The 15,244-nt window shown below is 36.8% G+C and overlaps 1 protein-coding gene across 6 annotated transcripts in view; it reads left to right on the plus strand.

The window, feature by feature from the left end:
* The window catches only part of LOC131156699 (probable transmembrane GTPase FZO-like, chloroplastic), an 88,251-nt gene that overhangs the window by 47,760 nt on the left and 25,247 nt on the right, over positions 1-15,244 (plus strand). For 4 of the 6 annotated variants that reach the window (XM_058110577.1, XM_058110579.1, XM_058110578.1 and 1 more), the window contains one exon: positions 6,545-6,660. The exons of 1 other annotated variant lie outside the window; for it this stretch is intronic. In XM_058110577.1, coding sequence (XP_057966560.1) covers positions 6,545-6,660 — 116 coding nt within the window. Of the gene's footprint in view, positions 1-6,544; positions 6,661-9,020; positions 9,168-15,244 lie in introns of those variants that run through there. One more of the 6 variants, XM_058110580.1, reaches the window with a different exon arrangement.

Below are 15,244 nucleotides of genomic sequence, written 5' to 3' on the forward strand. Positions count from 1 at the left end.
TGTGTATTGGGGGTGGTTCTAATGGCCTCTACTCAGAAATCTTATACTGTTAATGCACAAATTACAGCCATCAAACTGGCCTCCAACTATTTGTTGGGCAAGTCCATATTAATGCCGAAGGGAGGTCCAAGCAAAATTTCAAATCAAGGACTTGGCTACTCTGCATTACATTTTTGGCATTGAAGATTGTATGGCGTAAGGAAGGGCTGAACCAATATCAAAGAAAATATACCTTGGACTTGCTAAGTGATATTGGTTTGTAAGGAGCTGAACTATTTGATACTCCTATGAATCCTAACAAGAAGTTGTCTAGGGATGTGGATTGGACTTTGAAGACAGTCGTCAATATGGGAAGTTGGTGTGCAAGTTGATCTACTTGACTATCACTAGGCCTAACATATTATTTAATATAGGGTTAGTGAGTCAATTTTTGAAAAATCCCAACCAGCCACACTAGGACTTTTTAGTATCTCAAGAGCTCTCCCATAAGAGGTTTGATTTATAAATGTAATAGAAATTGTGAGGTCATGGATCCTTTTTGTGGTTGGCTCATTTGAATATCAAAGGTCTACTATTGGACACTATACTTTTGTGGGTGGTAATCTTGTTATCTGTCGTAGGCTTGCATTTCTAGTATCCTGTTGTACTATCTTTCTATTTGTAAGATTCTAGCAGGGGTTGCTAGCAAGATTGAGAAAATCATAAGAGATTTCTTTTGGACAGGGGCCTGGGGTTTAGGTATGATTTTTTGGTGAATTGGGAAGTTGTGTGTAGGTCTAGACGGGAGGTTGATTTTGTTCTTGGAAATTTGGTCTCTAAAAACAATGCTTTCTTGGCCAAATGGCTTTGGCAGTTTCCTCGAGAGGATTCTTCCTGGTGGCACAAAGTTGTTAAAAACAAGTTTGGGCTGGATGAGAATGGGTGAAATGCTAATTTGTGATCTAGATGTTCTTTAGATAGTCCTTGCAAAGCTATCTCTCTGATTTATCCCCTCCATTTTTCTCATTTTAAGTTTCTGTTGGGAAGGGGTTGCAATATACATTGACAAGAAGCAAGACCTTGGGAAGATCCTTGCTGGAGAATAATTAAGAAGAGTTTGGTCATGGAATTGTTGGGTTTAATCAGTAGTTTATTTTGTGTTTAGTTTAATTAGTGTAGTATTATGTGTATTTTGGCAACTTGTTTGTAGTATTTATGTATTCTAGGGGTATGTTTGTAATGTAATTTTGTTTTAGGGGTTTATGTGTGATTTTTATATGAAGAGGCTTTCTTATAAATAGCGTGTGAAAGCCGTGTTGTAGCAGTTAGTGTTGAATTTGAATTGAAATTGAATGTTAGTTTTTACCTCTCTCATCTCTTCTTCTTCCTTCCTCTCTTCAATTTCTTCTAATCTCTCCCATGGCTGCAGATCCTTGATGCTGCTCTGTATCACCTTTGGTTTGGGAATGTTGTTTTGCCCACCTCTTTTTCCTCGTCTCTTTCGTTTGAGCTTATGGCAGAATAGTACCATTTCTTCTTTTATTGTTGATAGTACCATTTCTTCTTTTATTGTTGATTCTGTTGGTCCTTTACCAACCTTCTTGGGATTTTCACTTTCGGAGACCCCTTATTGATAGGGAGGCGGAGGATTTATCTTCTTTGTTAATTTTGTTGAATAACTGTTGTGTTTCTTTGGAAGCGGATAGTCGTTCTTAGTACTTGGATCCTTCAGGGGTGTATTCTTGGATATCATTTTATGAATTTTATTTGGCTGGTTGCACTTTATAGAATCAATACGAATAACTTGTTGCAGATTAGGAGACTGATGAAGCTCTTTCTCCAGATGTTTGTGTGCTTGTTTTAACTGTTAAGGATCTGCATCGCATTTTTTATGCAATGTGATTTTTCTTGGAGGGTGTGGAACAAGTTGGGTTTTTTTTTTTCAGAGTGTTAAGTTTGTCCAAAGATGGTGGAGGATTTTTTGGCAGTTTCATTTGTTGGTTTTGTAAGGAAAAAGGACAAGGTAGCGCTAGGAAAATGTGCTTTATTTGCAGTGATACAAGGGCTGTGGCTGGAACATAATGCACGTATTTTCTTGGGGAATAAGTTGTCTTTCTGCTGGTTTGGGAGAAGATTCATTACATGGCATCTCTTTGGTGTGTTTGTTATGGGAACTTTAAGGGGGGTGAGCTTTTCAGATATTCAGCGAGACTGGATTTTTTGTTTGTTTCCCTTTTCTTCTTCTGTCTCTAGTATTTTTTATCTGGTTTTTCCCAGATTATGTTAAGGAGATGTCTTATGCTTCTTTATGTACATTCATAATCTATCAAGGAACTTCTTCTTCTGCTATGAAAAAGAAAACAAATTATTACCTGTTTTAGCAAGAAGGAAACTACTGTAGCTGACCTTGTGCTGAAGCAGCTATGGTTCATGTTGTTAGTTAGCTTGTGTGGTTGAATTCTCCTAGTAGGGATTGGATTCTTGCTTCAACCTAGTTATTCATGAGAGGACAAAGTGCATTGAGGTTGGGAAGAAGATTGTGAGGACTTCATTGTGGAATCTTTGAATCAGTTTAAGTGATGTTTTCATGAAGGTTTTATTATTATTATTATTATTTAATAGAACAACAAATTCATTGATAGATTAAGAATGTACAATCAAGAGAAACGACATCTCTTTTACAAACTGTGGGATACCCCAGAGAAAACAAAAAGAAAAACCCAAAAGGCACAAAGAACAATCCAGTAAAATCAACAAGCCTCAGCAAGTCAATAAAGAATGCCAATTGCACTGAATATCTGAAAACCACATCCCATTGCTGTTTCCATTACCCGCACACCGAAGAGAATCCAAATAATGAATCTTCTTTTGCACCAACAGAAACGAAAGATTCTTCCCTGAGAAAACTCACGCGTTATGTTCCTTCCACAGACCCCAAAGTACTGCAAATAAAGCACATTTCCATCAATAATTGTTGTATAGCATTTATGCAATGCAGCACTGCATAATTTAGTGGAGAATCATGCATTATTCTATGATGGCCTCTTGAACTGAAACAAGGTACTAGAATTACAATTTTGAAAAACAGAAAATTATCATGTTTGAATGAACCAGAATTTCAATCTTGAAAGAACTAGAATTGCAATTTTGAAGGAATTAATATAATTTTTGTGGAAATAGAAATTCAAGGACAACAATCCAACAGTTCCGGCAGTTTGGGAGGATATTACAACAATTCTAGTAGTTTAGGATGATATTGTACACAATTGGAGGATATTGCAACAATTCCAGTAGTTTTGAGATTGTTGGTGAGACAAATTGAAGTTTAGGGATGCATGTGAAACTCAATCAATAGCTTAGGACTCCTGCAATTTAGTCTCTTTGTTTCATTCTTACTTCCTGAATCTGTGAGTTATTGGCTATATTGCTTGGTTTTAATAATTTTAATTTGCTGCATTCTTTTATTGCATTCTGTCTCTCTTGCTTTCAAAATAAAATCTTGGAGACAAAATTATTTTATTTATTTTATGTGATTGTTGGACTCAAGATTTATGTTCCGTTGTGTGGGAAGGCAACTTCTAGGATGAATAACTTCAAAATAGTTTCCAGATTAATTTTCCATTATCCTTGCATTATTTATTTTCAAATATAAAAGAAGGCAATGTTGTTCTATGCAACATAGTTCAATGATTTATTTGAATGTAGTTTCCTGAATAATTTTTTTGAAGGAAATGAATATACAAGCATTGTAGAAAGCATGTTCAGGTCATGTGAATTTATTAATTTAATATCAGCCAAGTAAAATAAGTTCCAAATAGAAAAGAAAAATATCAGAAGTAACCCTTTTAAATCTGAGAAAGTAAACGACTTTAATCCAAAGTTTCTTGACTTGCAAGGGATTTTACGACACAACACCCTCCGCATTCACTGCATCACCAGTTCAGCAAATATTTTTTTCACAAGGAAAAAAATTATATTAACAGCAAGAGTATGGTGGCGGGAAAACAAGATGTCCTCCAAAGAACAAAAGAAAATGGCCAGAAAAGTTACAATAGCCCTTGCCAATCCTTAAATAATATGATCGGGCAGCAGAAAACCCCTAAAACACCCAGAGGATTGGCTTAGAGAGAAGCCAAGAACACTGCTCTATCCCAAAATTGACACGGAGAGGTTATGCAATCCTTGAAGGTTCTCGCATTCATCTCAATCCATAAGGTCCACAAAATAGCAAAAACTGTGTTGCACGTTAAAACTTTTCCTTTGCCAAAACCCCAATATCTCACTAGAAAAAGTTCGCCCAACACCTAATGTGGCATCTAAGCTTCATCAAAACAAGAAAAGAGAGCACTCCAGAGATTCTTTGCAACCTTGCAATGTAGGAAGAGATGGGCATTCATTCATTGGACTCGTGGCACATGACACACGTGTTAGGATCGAGTGCCTTGTAGTGCCTTCTAATCTAAAGCAAATTGTGCATGTTATGCTATTCAAAGTCATAGTCCAAATGAAAGTTCAAATCTTGAAGGGAACCTTTACTTGAGAAAAATTAATGAACTCCAAAGATCATAATGTGGCTACAAGGGAGAAATAGGGTGAAGGAGATTTGAGGAGATGAAGGAAGAAAGATTTAGTGGAAAGACCTGACTGATCACTCCCCAACCCACACTTTAACTCAGGGCTTTGAGTAAAGTGGTAAGCTCATCAACCTCTCCTCCATTGAGATTCCTAAAAAAATAAAAATCCCAAGAGAGACAGAGCCCTCCCTGGAGAAAAAGAGTCACTCATAGGTGCATTGTGTGGGGAAGAAAGTTTAGACAAGTGAGGCACCATCAACTGCAATTAACCTTTTCACCCATCTTGGCGTCTTTCTAAAACTGTGCCTCGTTGCCATTGCTCACTTTGAAATGGGGCGTGAGAAGAAAAGACTAGCAACCTGAGACATGAACTTACAGGGCTGAGGATAAGAAACAAAGCTGCTTCCTCTAGAGTCCTACCCATTTTGATGAACCGTGTACTTTTAATCTCCCCATGCCAATTTGCCTCTTAGGAGAACCTCCGTAGCCATTTTTTAACAACCTCCTAGCTAATGAGGTGCTCTCTCTTATTCTCCATGGAACTTGACCAAAGAAAGTCGTGCGTTGTTCTCCAAGAATCCTATATACTCTCTCTTGGTCACTCTAAAAGGAGATCGAAAAAAAAATAGGAACATTGGAGAGGGTAGCTGTGGTAGTTTTAATAAGGGTTGTACAACCCCTGTGGAACAGCATCCATTTTTTTACCGCTCCAGCCTCCTATTGACCCTCTCAAGCACATGTTCCCAAAAAGTGACGGAGGGTTTTGTCAAGATGGAGGCTAATATAACATAGTGGCCATTCCACAATAGCATGACCCACCAAGGCCTTAAACCTCTTTAGATTCCTTTCCTCACATTAATGCTTGCCATTCCACTGTTGGACAAATTGATCTTTAATCTTGCAATCCTTTAAAATTTTTTTTAACAAAATAATAACCTTTTGGATATTCTTTACATTGCACTTGAGAAATAGCATAGTATCATCGGTGAATTGGAAATGAGACACCTCCAATTCCTTCGCTTGAACAAGTAAACCCTTGATGATCCTCGAGTCCTGTGCATGTGAGAGAGAACCAGGGAAACAAAAATGGAGATATGTGATCCCATTTCCTACGCCCTTGAGAAGCTTTGAACCACTCTCCAGGCTGCCCATTGACAATAATAGAAATATTGGTTGAGCCTAGGCACCCCAAAGCCATTACTACACATCAGATTATCCAAAATCCCTCGTTCATCCTATCGTAAGTCTTCTTCAAGTCCTATTTAGAGATTAGCCTGCAACCCCACCACACCCCCCCTTGGGGGGCCGCCGGGGGGGGGGGGGGGTGCGGCGCTGCGGGGGGTCCTTGTCCTTACATCCCCTACCTGACTGGCCACCAATACAGCATCTAAGATTTATCTGTCTTTAATGAAAGCAGATTGAGCTATGGTCACTATACTCCTCAAGACCTCTCTCAGCCTCTTAATGAAAAATGCTAACACCATGCTATTCAATACTGTCCCTACTTTCACTAATTTTTTCACCAACGTCATTATTTCCACTAGACACTTTTCGGTACTCTTTAGTTTTAGTAGCAAGTTTTTTCTAGGTTGTCCCATGGGGACAATTTGGCTATTTACTTCAAAAAATGTTTCTGACCACTTTTTCCAAATGGACCTCAAAGTTTTTCTTCACCTGGATTTCATCTTTTAGCATATCATAACTAGTAGACACTGGCAGATTCTTGAATCACACAAATGGTGAAATTGGTTGAGTGATTATTCTTAAAGCTTTTTGGCATACAACCTAACAACTTAAGCTTTTGCATCAAGTAATTTCTTAACAATTGTAAGTATGGGTGGTTCTTCCTTAATGTTACCTTCATGGCACTGCTGAACTATCTGCCTCTTCTAACATATGTTTAAATTTCAAATGCAAGTTGGTTATAACTATTCCTTTATGGTTAACTAGTCAATCTGATGTCTAATGGTGCATTTCTTTTTAATTTTCAGTTTTTGGGAACTTTTGGTGGGCTAGGAGTGGCTGGTTTATCTGCTTCACTACTAACATCTGTGCTGCCAACCACTTTAGAAGATCTTCTTGCCCTTGGCCTTTGTTCTGCTGGCGGGTGAGATATCTGTCTTGGTTTGAGTTTCCCTACCTAATTCTTGATTGCTGCTTATTGTTTGAACTTAAAAAAAAAGGGGCAGCCAGGTGCACAAAGATCCCACATATGTGCTATTTGGGGAATGGGTGGGCCACGATGGATCTATAGTACACAGCCTTACCTTTCATTTTTGTGAGAGGCTGTCTCCACGCCTCAAATCTGTGACCTCTAGGTCACATGGCAACTCTACCGTTGCACCAAGGCTTCCCTTCTTGTTGTTTGAACTTGTGTGCACAAATTCTTTTGATGCATTGCGAACCATGTAGAAGGGTCCTTAACTCATTTTGAACTTGATAACTTGCTTATCATTATGTTGACGAAGTAAAACTAATCTATTTGAAATTTTTTATTAGCTAACAAGCTGTATGCCAATGAAATGTGCTTGTTTTATGTGGAAACTGATAGGGAAATCTGCTTAAACACTCAATTTTGAGCATATTAAAACAGCTGAAGGTTCTTTCCATCAGTCAGTTGGGATAGGATGAACAACTCTGGAATATGAAAAAGTTGGTTGAGCACAAAAATTAAGCTTTAAACCCAATTATGTGGGTTTGGCTATATGAATCCTTTTTGTTCCCATTCTGCTTGATAGGGCAATGTACTCTGAAAGCTAGAGGCCATAAATTTGTCAGTTGGGATGGGATGAACAACACTGGAATATGAAAAAATTTGTTGACCAAAAAAAATTAGGCTTTAAACCCATTTATGTGTGTTTGGCCATATGAATCCTTTTTGTTCCCATTCTGCTTGATAGGGCAATGTACTGTGAAAGTTAAGAGGCCATAAATTCTTCCTTATCACCTCATCCAAGGATTTCTAGGTTCACTTCTTGCCCTTGAATTGCATCTTACCTCAATCAAATCATTTGTCAGTGATGCATTGTCATATCTATTTGCAAGTGCTTGAGGCTCCATTTGGTAATGCATTTTCTCTTTGCACAGTTGCTTTTGGACTACCTTAAGTGCTCAGTTAAGAAAAGGATTTTCTTCTTGTAAAGCAAGCTGTATCCCAAAGCAAAATTTGGCAAGCAGCCTGGTGTTTTTTTTTTTTTTTTTTCGTCCTGCTTATGTGAGGTTGCTTCGTAATGTAATTGCCATTGTTTACTCACAGATATTACAGTTCATTTTTTTTTTTTAGTAAAAATGGTTCTCATGTTACTATTAACTAAACTAGACTTTACGTATGGTCTATTTGAGGCTCTTTTTACATCAATATTTACCACACAGAAGATAAAACATAAGGTGTATTTTGGGCCTTTTTACAGCAATATTTACTGCACATACAATAAATTATATTTGTCACTAACAACATTTCACAAAACATTTACCAAATAGTTTTTGAAGAGAAACACCGCAAATCTCCTCTGAAGTGATTTCTTGGCAGCACTTCTCACACAACCACAACATTAAAAGATGAGATGGAGCATAGATAATCTTAAATGCGTTCCCTTATCTTTTACCAGTCTACTGCCAACTTATTATGAATTTACTATTTTCTTTTATAGTTAAACAGCTATCTATCTCAACATTGTCATTTAAGCTAGTTTATTTATTTATTATTTTTTAATTTTTTTGGGTATGCTGCTATTGTCCAATTCTAACATTTTTCAATTTATATTTAAAAGTATTTGAGGTTTGTTTGACATTTTGGATGCTGCTCTCCATTTTAGAGAACTTGCTTTTACTTTGTGCATAACATACTGTTCAACTTCCCTTTTCATTTGAAAGACCAGTCTTAGGCAATCAAATCTAGTAATATTACATAGAGGCAATGTGTCTACCAGTTTCTTTGCAATAGGGCTTCAGGTCTTCTAATGTTAACGTGTGGTTCTTTAAATAAATTCCTCTAATTCTATCTTCTTTTCAGTACTGTCCCCTTAGAGTAAAGTTGAGTGCTTGTTAATAATAGGATTTATAGCGTTAATGCCAATAATATTGGTTATTGTTATAAAATATTTGGAAGGCTAAAGTTACCCCCCAAAAGTTAAGGCTTATACTTGGTTGTGCTTGATAGGGTTAATTCCAATAAAATGTTCTTGAGTAAGATACCTTCGAAGGCTTTTTCAATAGATTTGTGTTCTTTGTGCCTTAGCAAATTAGAAACAATTTCTTATATATTTTTGCATTGTGACTTTGCTTGAAAAACATGGAATAAGCTTTTTGGCATATCAAGAGAAAGTTGGAAGAATTTGTTGAGTATCTCATTTTTTGGCTTTGGTAGGAAGAAGGATGTTGCACTATTATGGAGATGTGCATTGTTTGTAGTGTTGTGGTGTTCATAGTTGGAGTGTAATTTGCATATTTGTTTTTTTTTTTTTTCAGGAAGAAGTTGAATATTTCCTTAATCTTGGGATAACATCCATTATTTAGCCTCCCTTTGCTGTTTTAGTTCAGGCCTTTAGAGTGCTTCAAGGGAGTGAGATTCTCCGACATTCAACGGGATTGGTTATCTTTGGTGGCTTGATTGATGTATTTCCTTTCTTTTTCCTACTATTTTCTTTGTTTGTCTTGATTAAGAGGATGTTTTATTGAGATTCTCTGACATTCAATGGGATTGGTTATCTTTGGTGGCTTGATTGATATGTTTCCTTTCTTTTTCCTACCTTTTCTTTGTTTGTCCTAATTGAGAGGATGTTTTATCCACTTTTTTTTTTTGTAAATTATTACTTGGGAGGAGATAGTAAGGATTTAATATCCTTGAATCTGTCAAAAGAAATGGTCTATGATCGCAAAAATTGGCGTAAAAGGATTCATATAGCCGACCCCACTTGGTGGGACTTAAGGCTTGGTTTTGTTGTTGTTGTATTTATTCCTTAATGAATCATCTTCTCTTTCTATATTTAAAAAAAAATCCTTTTGTTGGCTAAAAATGAGGAAATAACATCCCAATGACTCTTCCTAGAACTTATGAGGGGAAAAAGAAGGTGGTTTATAAAGGACTTAAAAATTTATCTACTTCTATCAATTATGGGGAAAGAGTGTAGGGGAGGGAGGTAAAAGTGTTTAAATTTTGAACATCATTAGTTGGAATCCTTGGGACTTCAGGGACTTTAGCAAGAGGGGTCTAATTAGGCAAGTTTTTATAAGGCATTCTCCTAATACTATTCTTATTTAGGAAACTACGCTTAATTGTGTTGTTTTTTTTTTTTTTAAATTTTTTATTACATTTTGGGGGGGGGGGGGGGGGGTGGGGCAGGGGGTGTAAGGAGCATTTGGGAGGGTGGAGGTAAGTATTGGGAGTCCCACTCATCTTGCAGTTCGGTTGGCGTCATTCTTTATTTTGTAGGACACTCATTCCATTTCCAGTGTTGATAGTTTTGTTGGGACTTTCTCCCTTTCTACCTTGATATATGTGAGAGGTAGGGGTCAATGGTGGGTCTCTTTTGCGTACAGGCCTTCCAGACTTATTTTTAGGACTTCCTTTTGGGATAAGTAACACGCTGTTTTTGAGTTTCATTCCCTAGGTGGATCATAGGTGGTGATTTCAATGTTGTTTGGTTCCTTGGAAAAAAGGAAGGTGGGAGGGCTACTTCGACATTTTGATAGGTTTATTTGGAATTGTAGGTCGAGAGATCTCGCTAAGGGTAACACTTTTTATTCTTGATCGATAGGTGGTGCTAGGGCTGTTGCTAGTTGGCTTGATAGTTTTTTTGCTTTGCAGCTAGTGGGAGAATGAGTTCTCGAATCAATCTCAAATTGTTTTATCTAGAACCATGTCTCATTACTTTCCTATCTTGTTGGAGTCTAGCAAAGTTTCTTGTGGCCCTACTCCTTTTTGTTTTGAAACTATGTGGTTGGATAAAATTTTCTTTAGTTTAGATTTTTGATTAAATGAATGACCTAGCGCAAAGATAGGTCTCTCCGTCTATCTATAATGCATCTCAATTACATTTTAAGGACCATAATACCCTTACCAACTCTCACTAATTAACATAACACTACCACACTTAATGATACTAACCCCCTGTTTGGTTTGCGAACTAAAATTGAGTTAGGAAAGGAATTGAGGGAGGAATATAATTAAGGCAAGAATGAAATTGCTTTTGGAATGTAATTACTACATTTGCTTAGTAGTATGGAATGATTGTAGGAATCCATTTTTGATTTCTTTCCAACATTTGGTATTCTTCCATGGAATGGAAAATAAGCCATTTTTTTTTTTACAAAATCCCTAATATATTATTATTTAATTATTTAATATTTTTTTTATTTTATAATAATTATTATCCCAAAAATAATAATAATTATTTCCTTTTTTATTTTTATTTTTTTTGTTTTTATTATTATTTTTATAACATTGTTATTGTAATTATTAGTTAACTTCTTATTATTATTTTTATAATAATAAATATTATTGTTATTGCAATTATTATTAGTTATTATTTCTATTATAATAGTAATGAGGATTAGTATTATTATTTGTTGTTGTTTTTGTTTTATATATATATATATATATATATATATATATATATATATATTATAAAATGAATTTGATTTCATGGAATGAAGATGGATTCTAGCCCATTTGGACTAGAATGACGATTCCCCCATTCGCAAGAATCGTATTTCGGTTAGAATACAATTTTGCCCATAATTCAACAAACCAAACTAAGGAATCCAATTTCATTTCTGAAATTTGATTCCATTTCAGGTCTGATTCCACAAACCAAATGTGGGTAAAAGACTAAAAAATCATTAACATTCCCCCCAAGCTGGAGCATAGATATCATATGCTTCTAGCTTGCTACAAATAAATTTAACAGGAGCACCCTCCAAAACTTGGTGGACAAATCAGCAAGCTGCATATTGGACATCTCATGCATGGTGGTAATGACTTCTGCACAAGTTTCTCCTGGATAAAATGACAATCAACTTGAATGTGTTTCGTTCACTCATGGAGGATCGGATTGGAGGCAATATGAAAATTATTGATTATCTCACATCAACTCCATAGACTAAAATGTGGAAAACCCAATTCTTCCAACATGTTTGTCAACAAAACAAGTTCACATGTAGTGTGAGCCATGGCCATATGCTCTGACTCAATAGTTGACTTGGCCACTATAGTTTTTCTTACTTTTATAGGAAACCAAATTATCACCAACAAAGATATAATACTTGGTTCTGGTTCTTCTGTTAGAAAGTGATCTGGCTCAATCTACATCAGTATATCCTTGAATATAAGTGTGACCCTAATCTTGATATTTAGAGACCTATCCTAGGTGCACCTTTGAGATATCTCAAGATGTGAATTACTCCATCCCAATGACTTGTCCTTAGAGAATCCAGAAATTGTCTCACAATACTTGTTGCAAAAGATATGTTGGATCAAGCGACGGTGAGATAATTCAACTTTCCAACAAGTCTTTGGTATCGTCTAGTATGAGTAACAAATCACCCATATCTGGAACTAACTTGCTATGAGGATCCATGGGTTTGTCAACCAGACAACCCAGTCTCATCCAACTTATCAAGAACATACTTCCTCTATGACAAAAGAGTTCCTATACAAGATCTGGATACTTCTATACCCAAGAAGTATTTCAATGGTCCCAAATCTTTGGTTTGAAACTTAGTCTATAAAAAAAATGTTTACAACTCTGAATACCTTAATCATCATCACCTGTAATTACAATATCATCTCCATGCACAATAAGAAGGATCCTACTTGATGAAGTATGATGATAAAACACAAAGTGATCCATTGCACACTGTTGAAGGCTAAACTCAAGTACTACAACATTGGATCAACCAAACCATGCTCTGGGAGAGTGTTTTAAACCATATAATGACTTCTCGAGCTAACACACTAAGCTTGACTCCTCCTAAGCAACAAACCCAGGTGGTTACTCCATATAGACCTCCTCCTCAAGATAAAATGCAAGAAGGAATTCTTTGAATGTAATTGATGCAGAGCCTTGTGACAAGTGGTGGCCAAGGAGATGAATGGATGTTGATATGTAAGTTTGGAAGCTAGAGAAAAGGTGTCGGAATAGTCCAAACCATACACCTAAGTATACCCCTTACCAACAAGAGGTGCCTTCAGGCGAGCCACAGAATCATCAAGGTTGAATTTTGTAGTGTATACACAATGACAAACCACATGCTTGTTAGGAGGAAGAGACACCAATTCCCAAGTATCATTGCTTTGTAAAGCATTCATCTCTTCAACCATGGCATTCCTCCACTGGTAGTGGGCTAAGGCTTTTGAAACAGATTTAGGAAGGGTAACATATGATAGTAGTCACAAAATAATAATAGGAGGGTGATAAGAAGTCATAGCAAACAAAGTTGAAGATGTGATGTTGTGTATATGTGTGTTTGCCTTTTCGGACAACAATGAGAGGATCAACATCGTGGGGAATGTGATCATCAGATGAGGAAACCAAAGGCGTGGTAGTAGAAGCTAGAGGGAACTCTCTTCCTTGGAGACACTGTAGTGAATACTATTGCAAATTAGGACGATTGATTTGATGAGAAGGACTCAAAGTACACAGAGAGACAGGTGGATGATTGGGTAAGGATAACAAGCTAGAATCTGGAAGATTAGGTAGATGAAGAGACTCATTGAGATTAGAAGCACAAGCACTTATGGGCTGAGTGTAGTATGGTGTAAACTCAATGAAGGTGACATCTTCAAAAAAAAAAAAAGAAGCGATACAAAGTAGAACTATAACAACGGTATCCCTTTTGATTATATGAGTAAGCTATAAAAACACATTTTAAAGCATGAGGATCCAACTTATCCACTCTTGGAGTTAGCTGATGAGCAAAGGACACACACTTGAATATACATGGAGGTAAAGAGAATGGAGGTGAATTAGGAAAAAGAACAAAGTAGGGAATTTCACCACTAAGTGTAGAATGAAGTAGGGAATTTCACCACTAAGAACAAAAGACAACATTCTGTTGATAAGATAGCGAGCAGTAAGTACGACATCACTCCAAAGCATTTTAGGTACATGCATTTGATAAGGTGAGGTGCGAGTGATTTCAAGGATATTTCTATTTTTCCTCTCTGCAATCCCATTTAGTTGAGGAGTGTGTGCACAGGATGGTTGATGAACAATACCAAACTGAGCCATATAAGTAGTGAATTGAGTTCTAAAATACTCTAGCATTATCACTCCGAAGTATTTGAACTGGCAAACCAAATTGATTCTTTATTTCAAAACAGAAGGCACAAAATATATTAAATAACTCAGAATGATCTTTTGTTAAATATAGCCAAGTTATCCTAGAATAATCATCCACAAAGGTTACAAAGTACCGGAAACCCAACTTGGACACAACTCTACTAGGACCCCAAACATTAGAACGAACTAACATAAAAGGGCTTGCAACTTGTTTATTGACTTAGGAAGCAAAAGGGACATAATGATGCTTTCTCATTTGACTAGACTCACAATCAAGACTAGGCACAAAACTCAAATCAAGAACTAAAAGTTTCAACTTCTCCAACGAAGGATGATCAAGGATACAATAAATTTAAAGAGGCATGACAGGAGCAGTGCAGGCGGTAGAAGAAGATAGTGGCTCAAAGTGGTAAAATCAATCAGCTTTGAGCCCTCTGCTAATCGTATTCCTCATTTTCAAATCCTAAATGACCATAGAATTAGGGAAGAATGTAACTGAACAATTCATAGATTTGGTAATCTTTTTAATTGACGTAAGATTAAAAGGAAACTTAGGAATATACAAAATCGAAGGAAGAAAAATAAAAGTGCATTTACTGTCTCAATTGCCTTGTAGCAGTGGATGCATTGGCAAGAGTAACACAAGGTAAGTTTTCAGGATATTAGAGAGTGAAGAAGAAATTAGGTATAACTGTGATATGATCAGTGGCAACATAGTCTATAGCCCAAGGACTAGGATGAGAAGTATTAGAAGACAGACATGCTGTGGGGTTACCAGTTTGGCCAAGAAATGCAATGGAAAGGGAAGCCTGTTGTGATGCTTGATACTGTTGGAACTTTGAATACTCTTCCTCTGACATAGATATAGTACATTGCCCCCCACTTGACCCCAAAGGTATGGAGTCGGTGGTGGCTGCACTAGCTGCCCCCAAAGGTGTGGAGTCGTTGGTGGCTGCATTGGCAACATGTGATGTTTTACCATGGAGAGCACAACACTGCTCAATAGTATGATAACCTTGCCCACAATGAGTGCACTTGCGAGGAGTGCCTCCGCCTCGTCCATATCTACCACCATGACGGCTCGAACCACCTCGATAACTTATGCGGCTGCTTGGTTTAAAACTAGAATCAGCATGCGTGGAAAAGGCTGTCCTCTTAGAGCTAGGTGTTAGAGAAGGAGAATGTGTGCTAAAAAAAGCTCAAAGGACTTGAGAACAAACATAGGAAAATGGTGGAAACTTTTCACAACTTAGTATTTGGGACCAGACTGCCTCAAACTCGAGTTTCAAACCCACTAGAACTCGAAGAACTATCATCTGCTCTCTCTTCTTCTGCATCTCATAAATATCGGTGGTTATAGTTTGCACAATATTGAGCTCTTCATGAATAAATTTCATCTCTCCAAAATAC

The sequence above is a fragment of the Malania oleifera genome, chromosome 5 (assembly GCF_029873635.1).
Source record: "Malania oleifera isolate guangnan ecotype guangnan chromosome 5, ASM2987363v1, whole genome shotgun sequence".
Lineage (NCBI taxonomy): Eukaryota > Viridiplantae > Streptophyta > Magnoliopsida > Santalales > Ximeniaceae > Malania > Malania oleifera.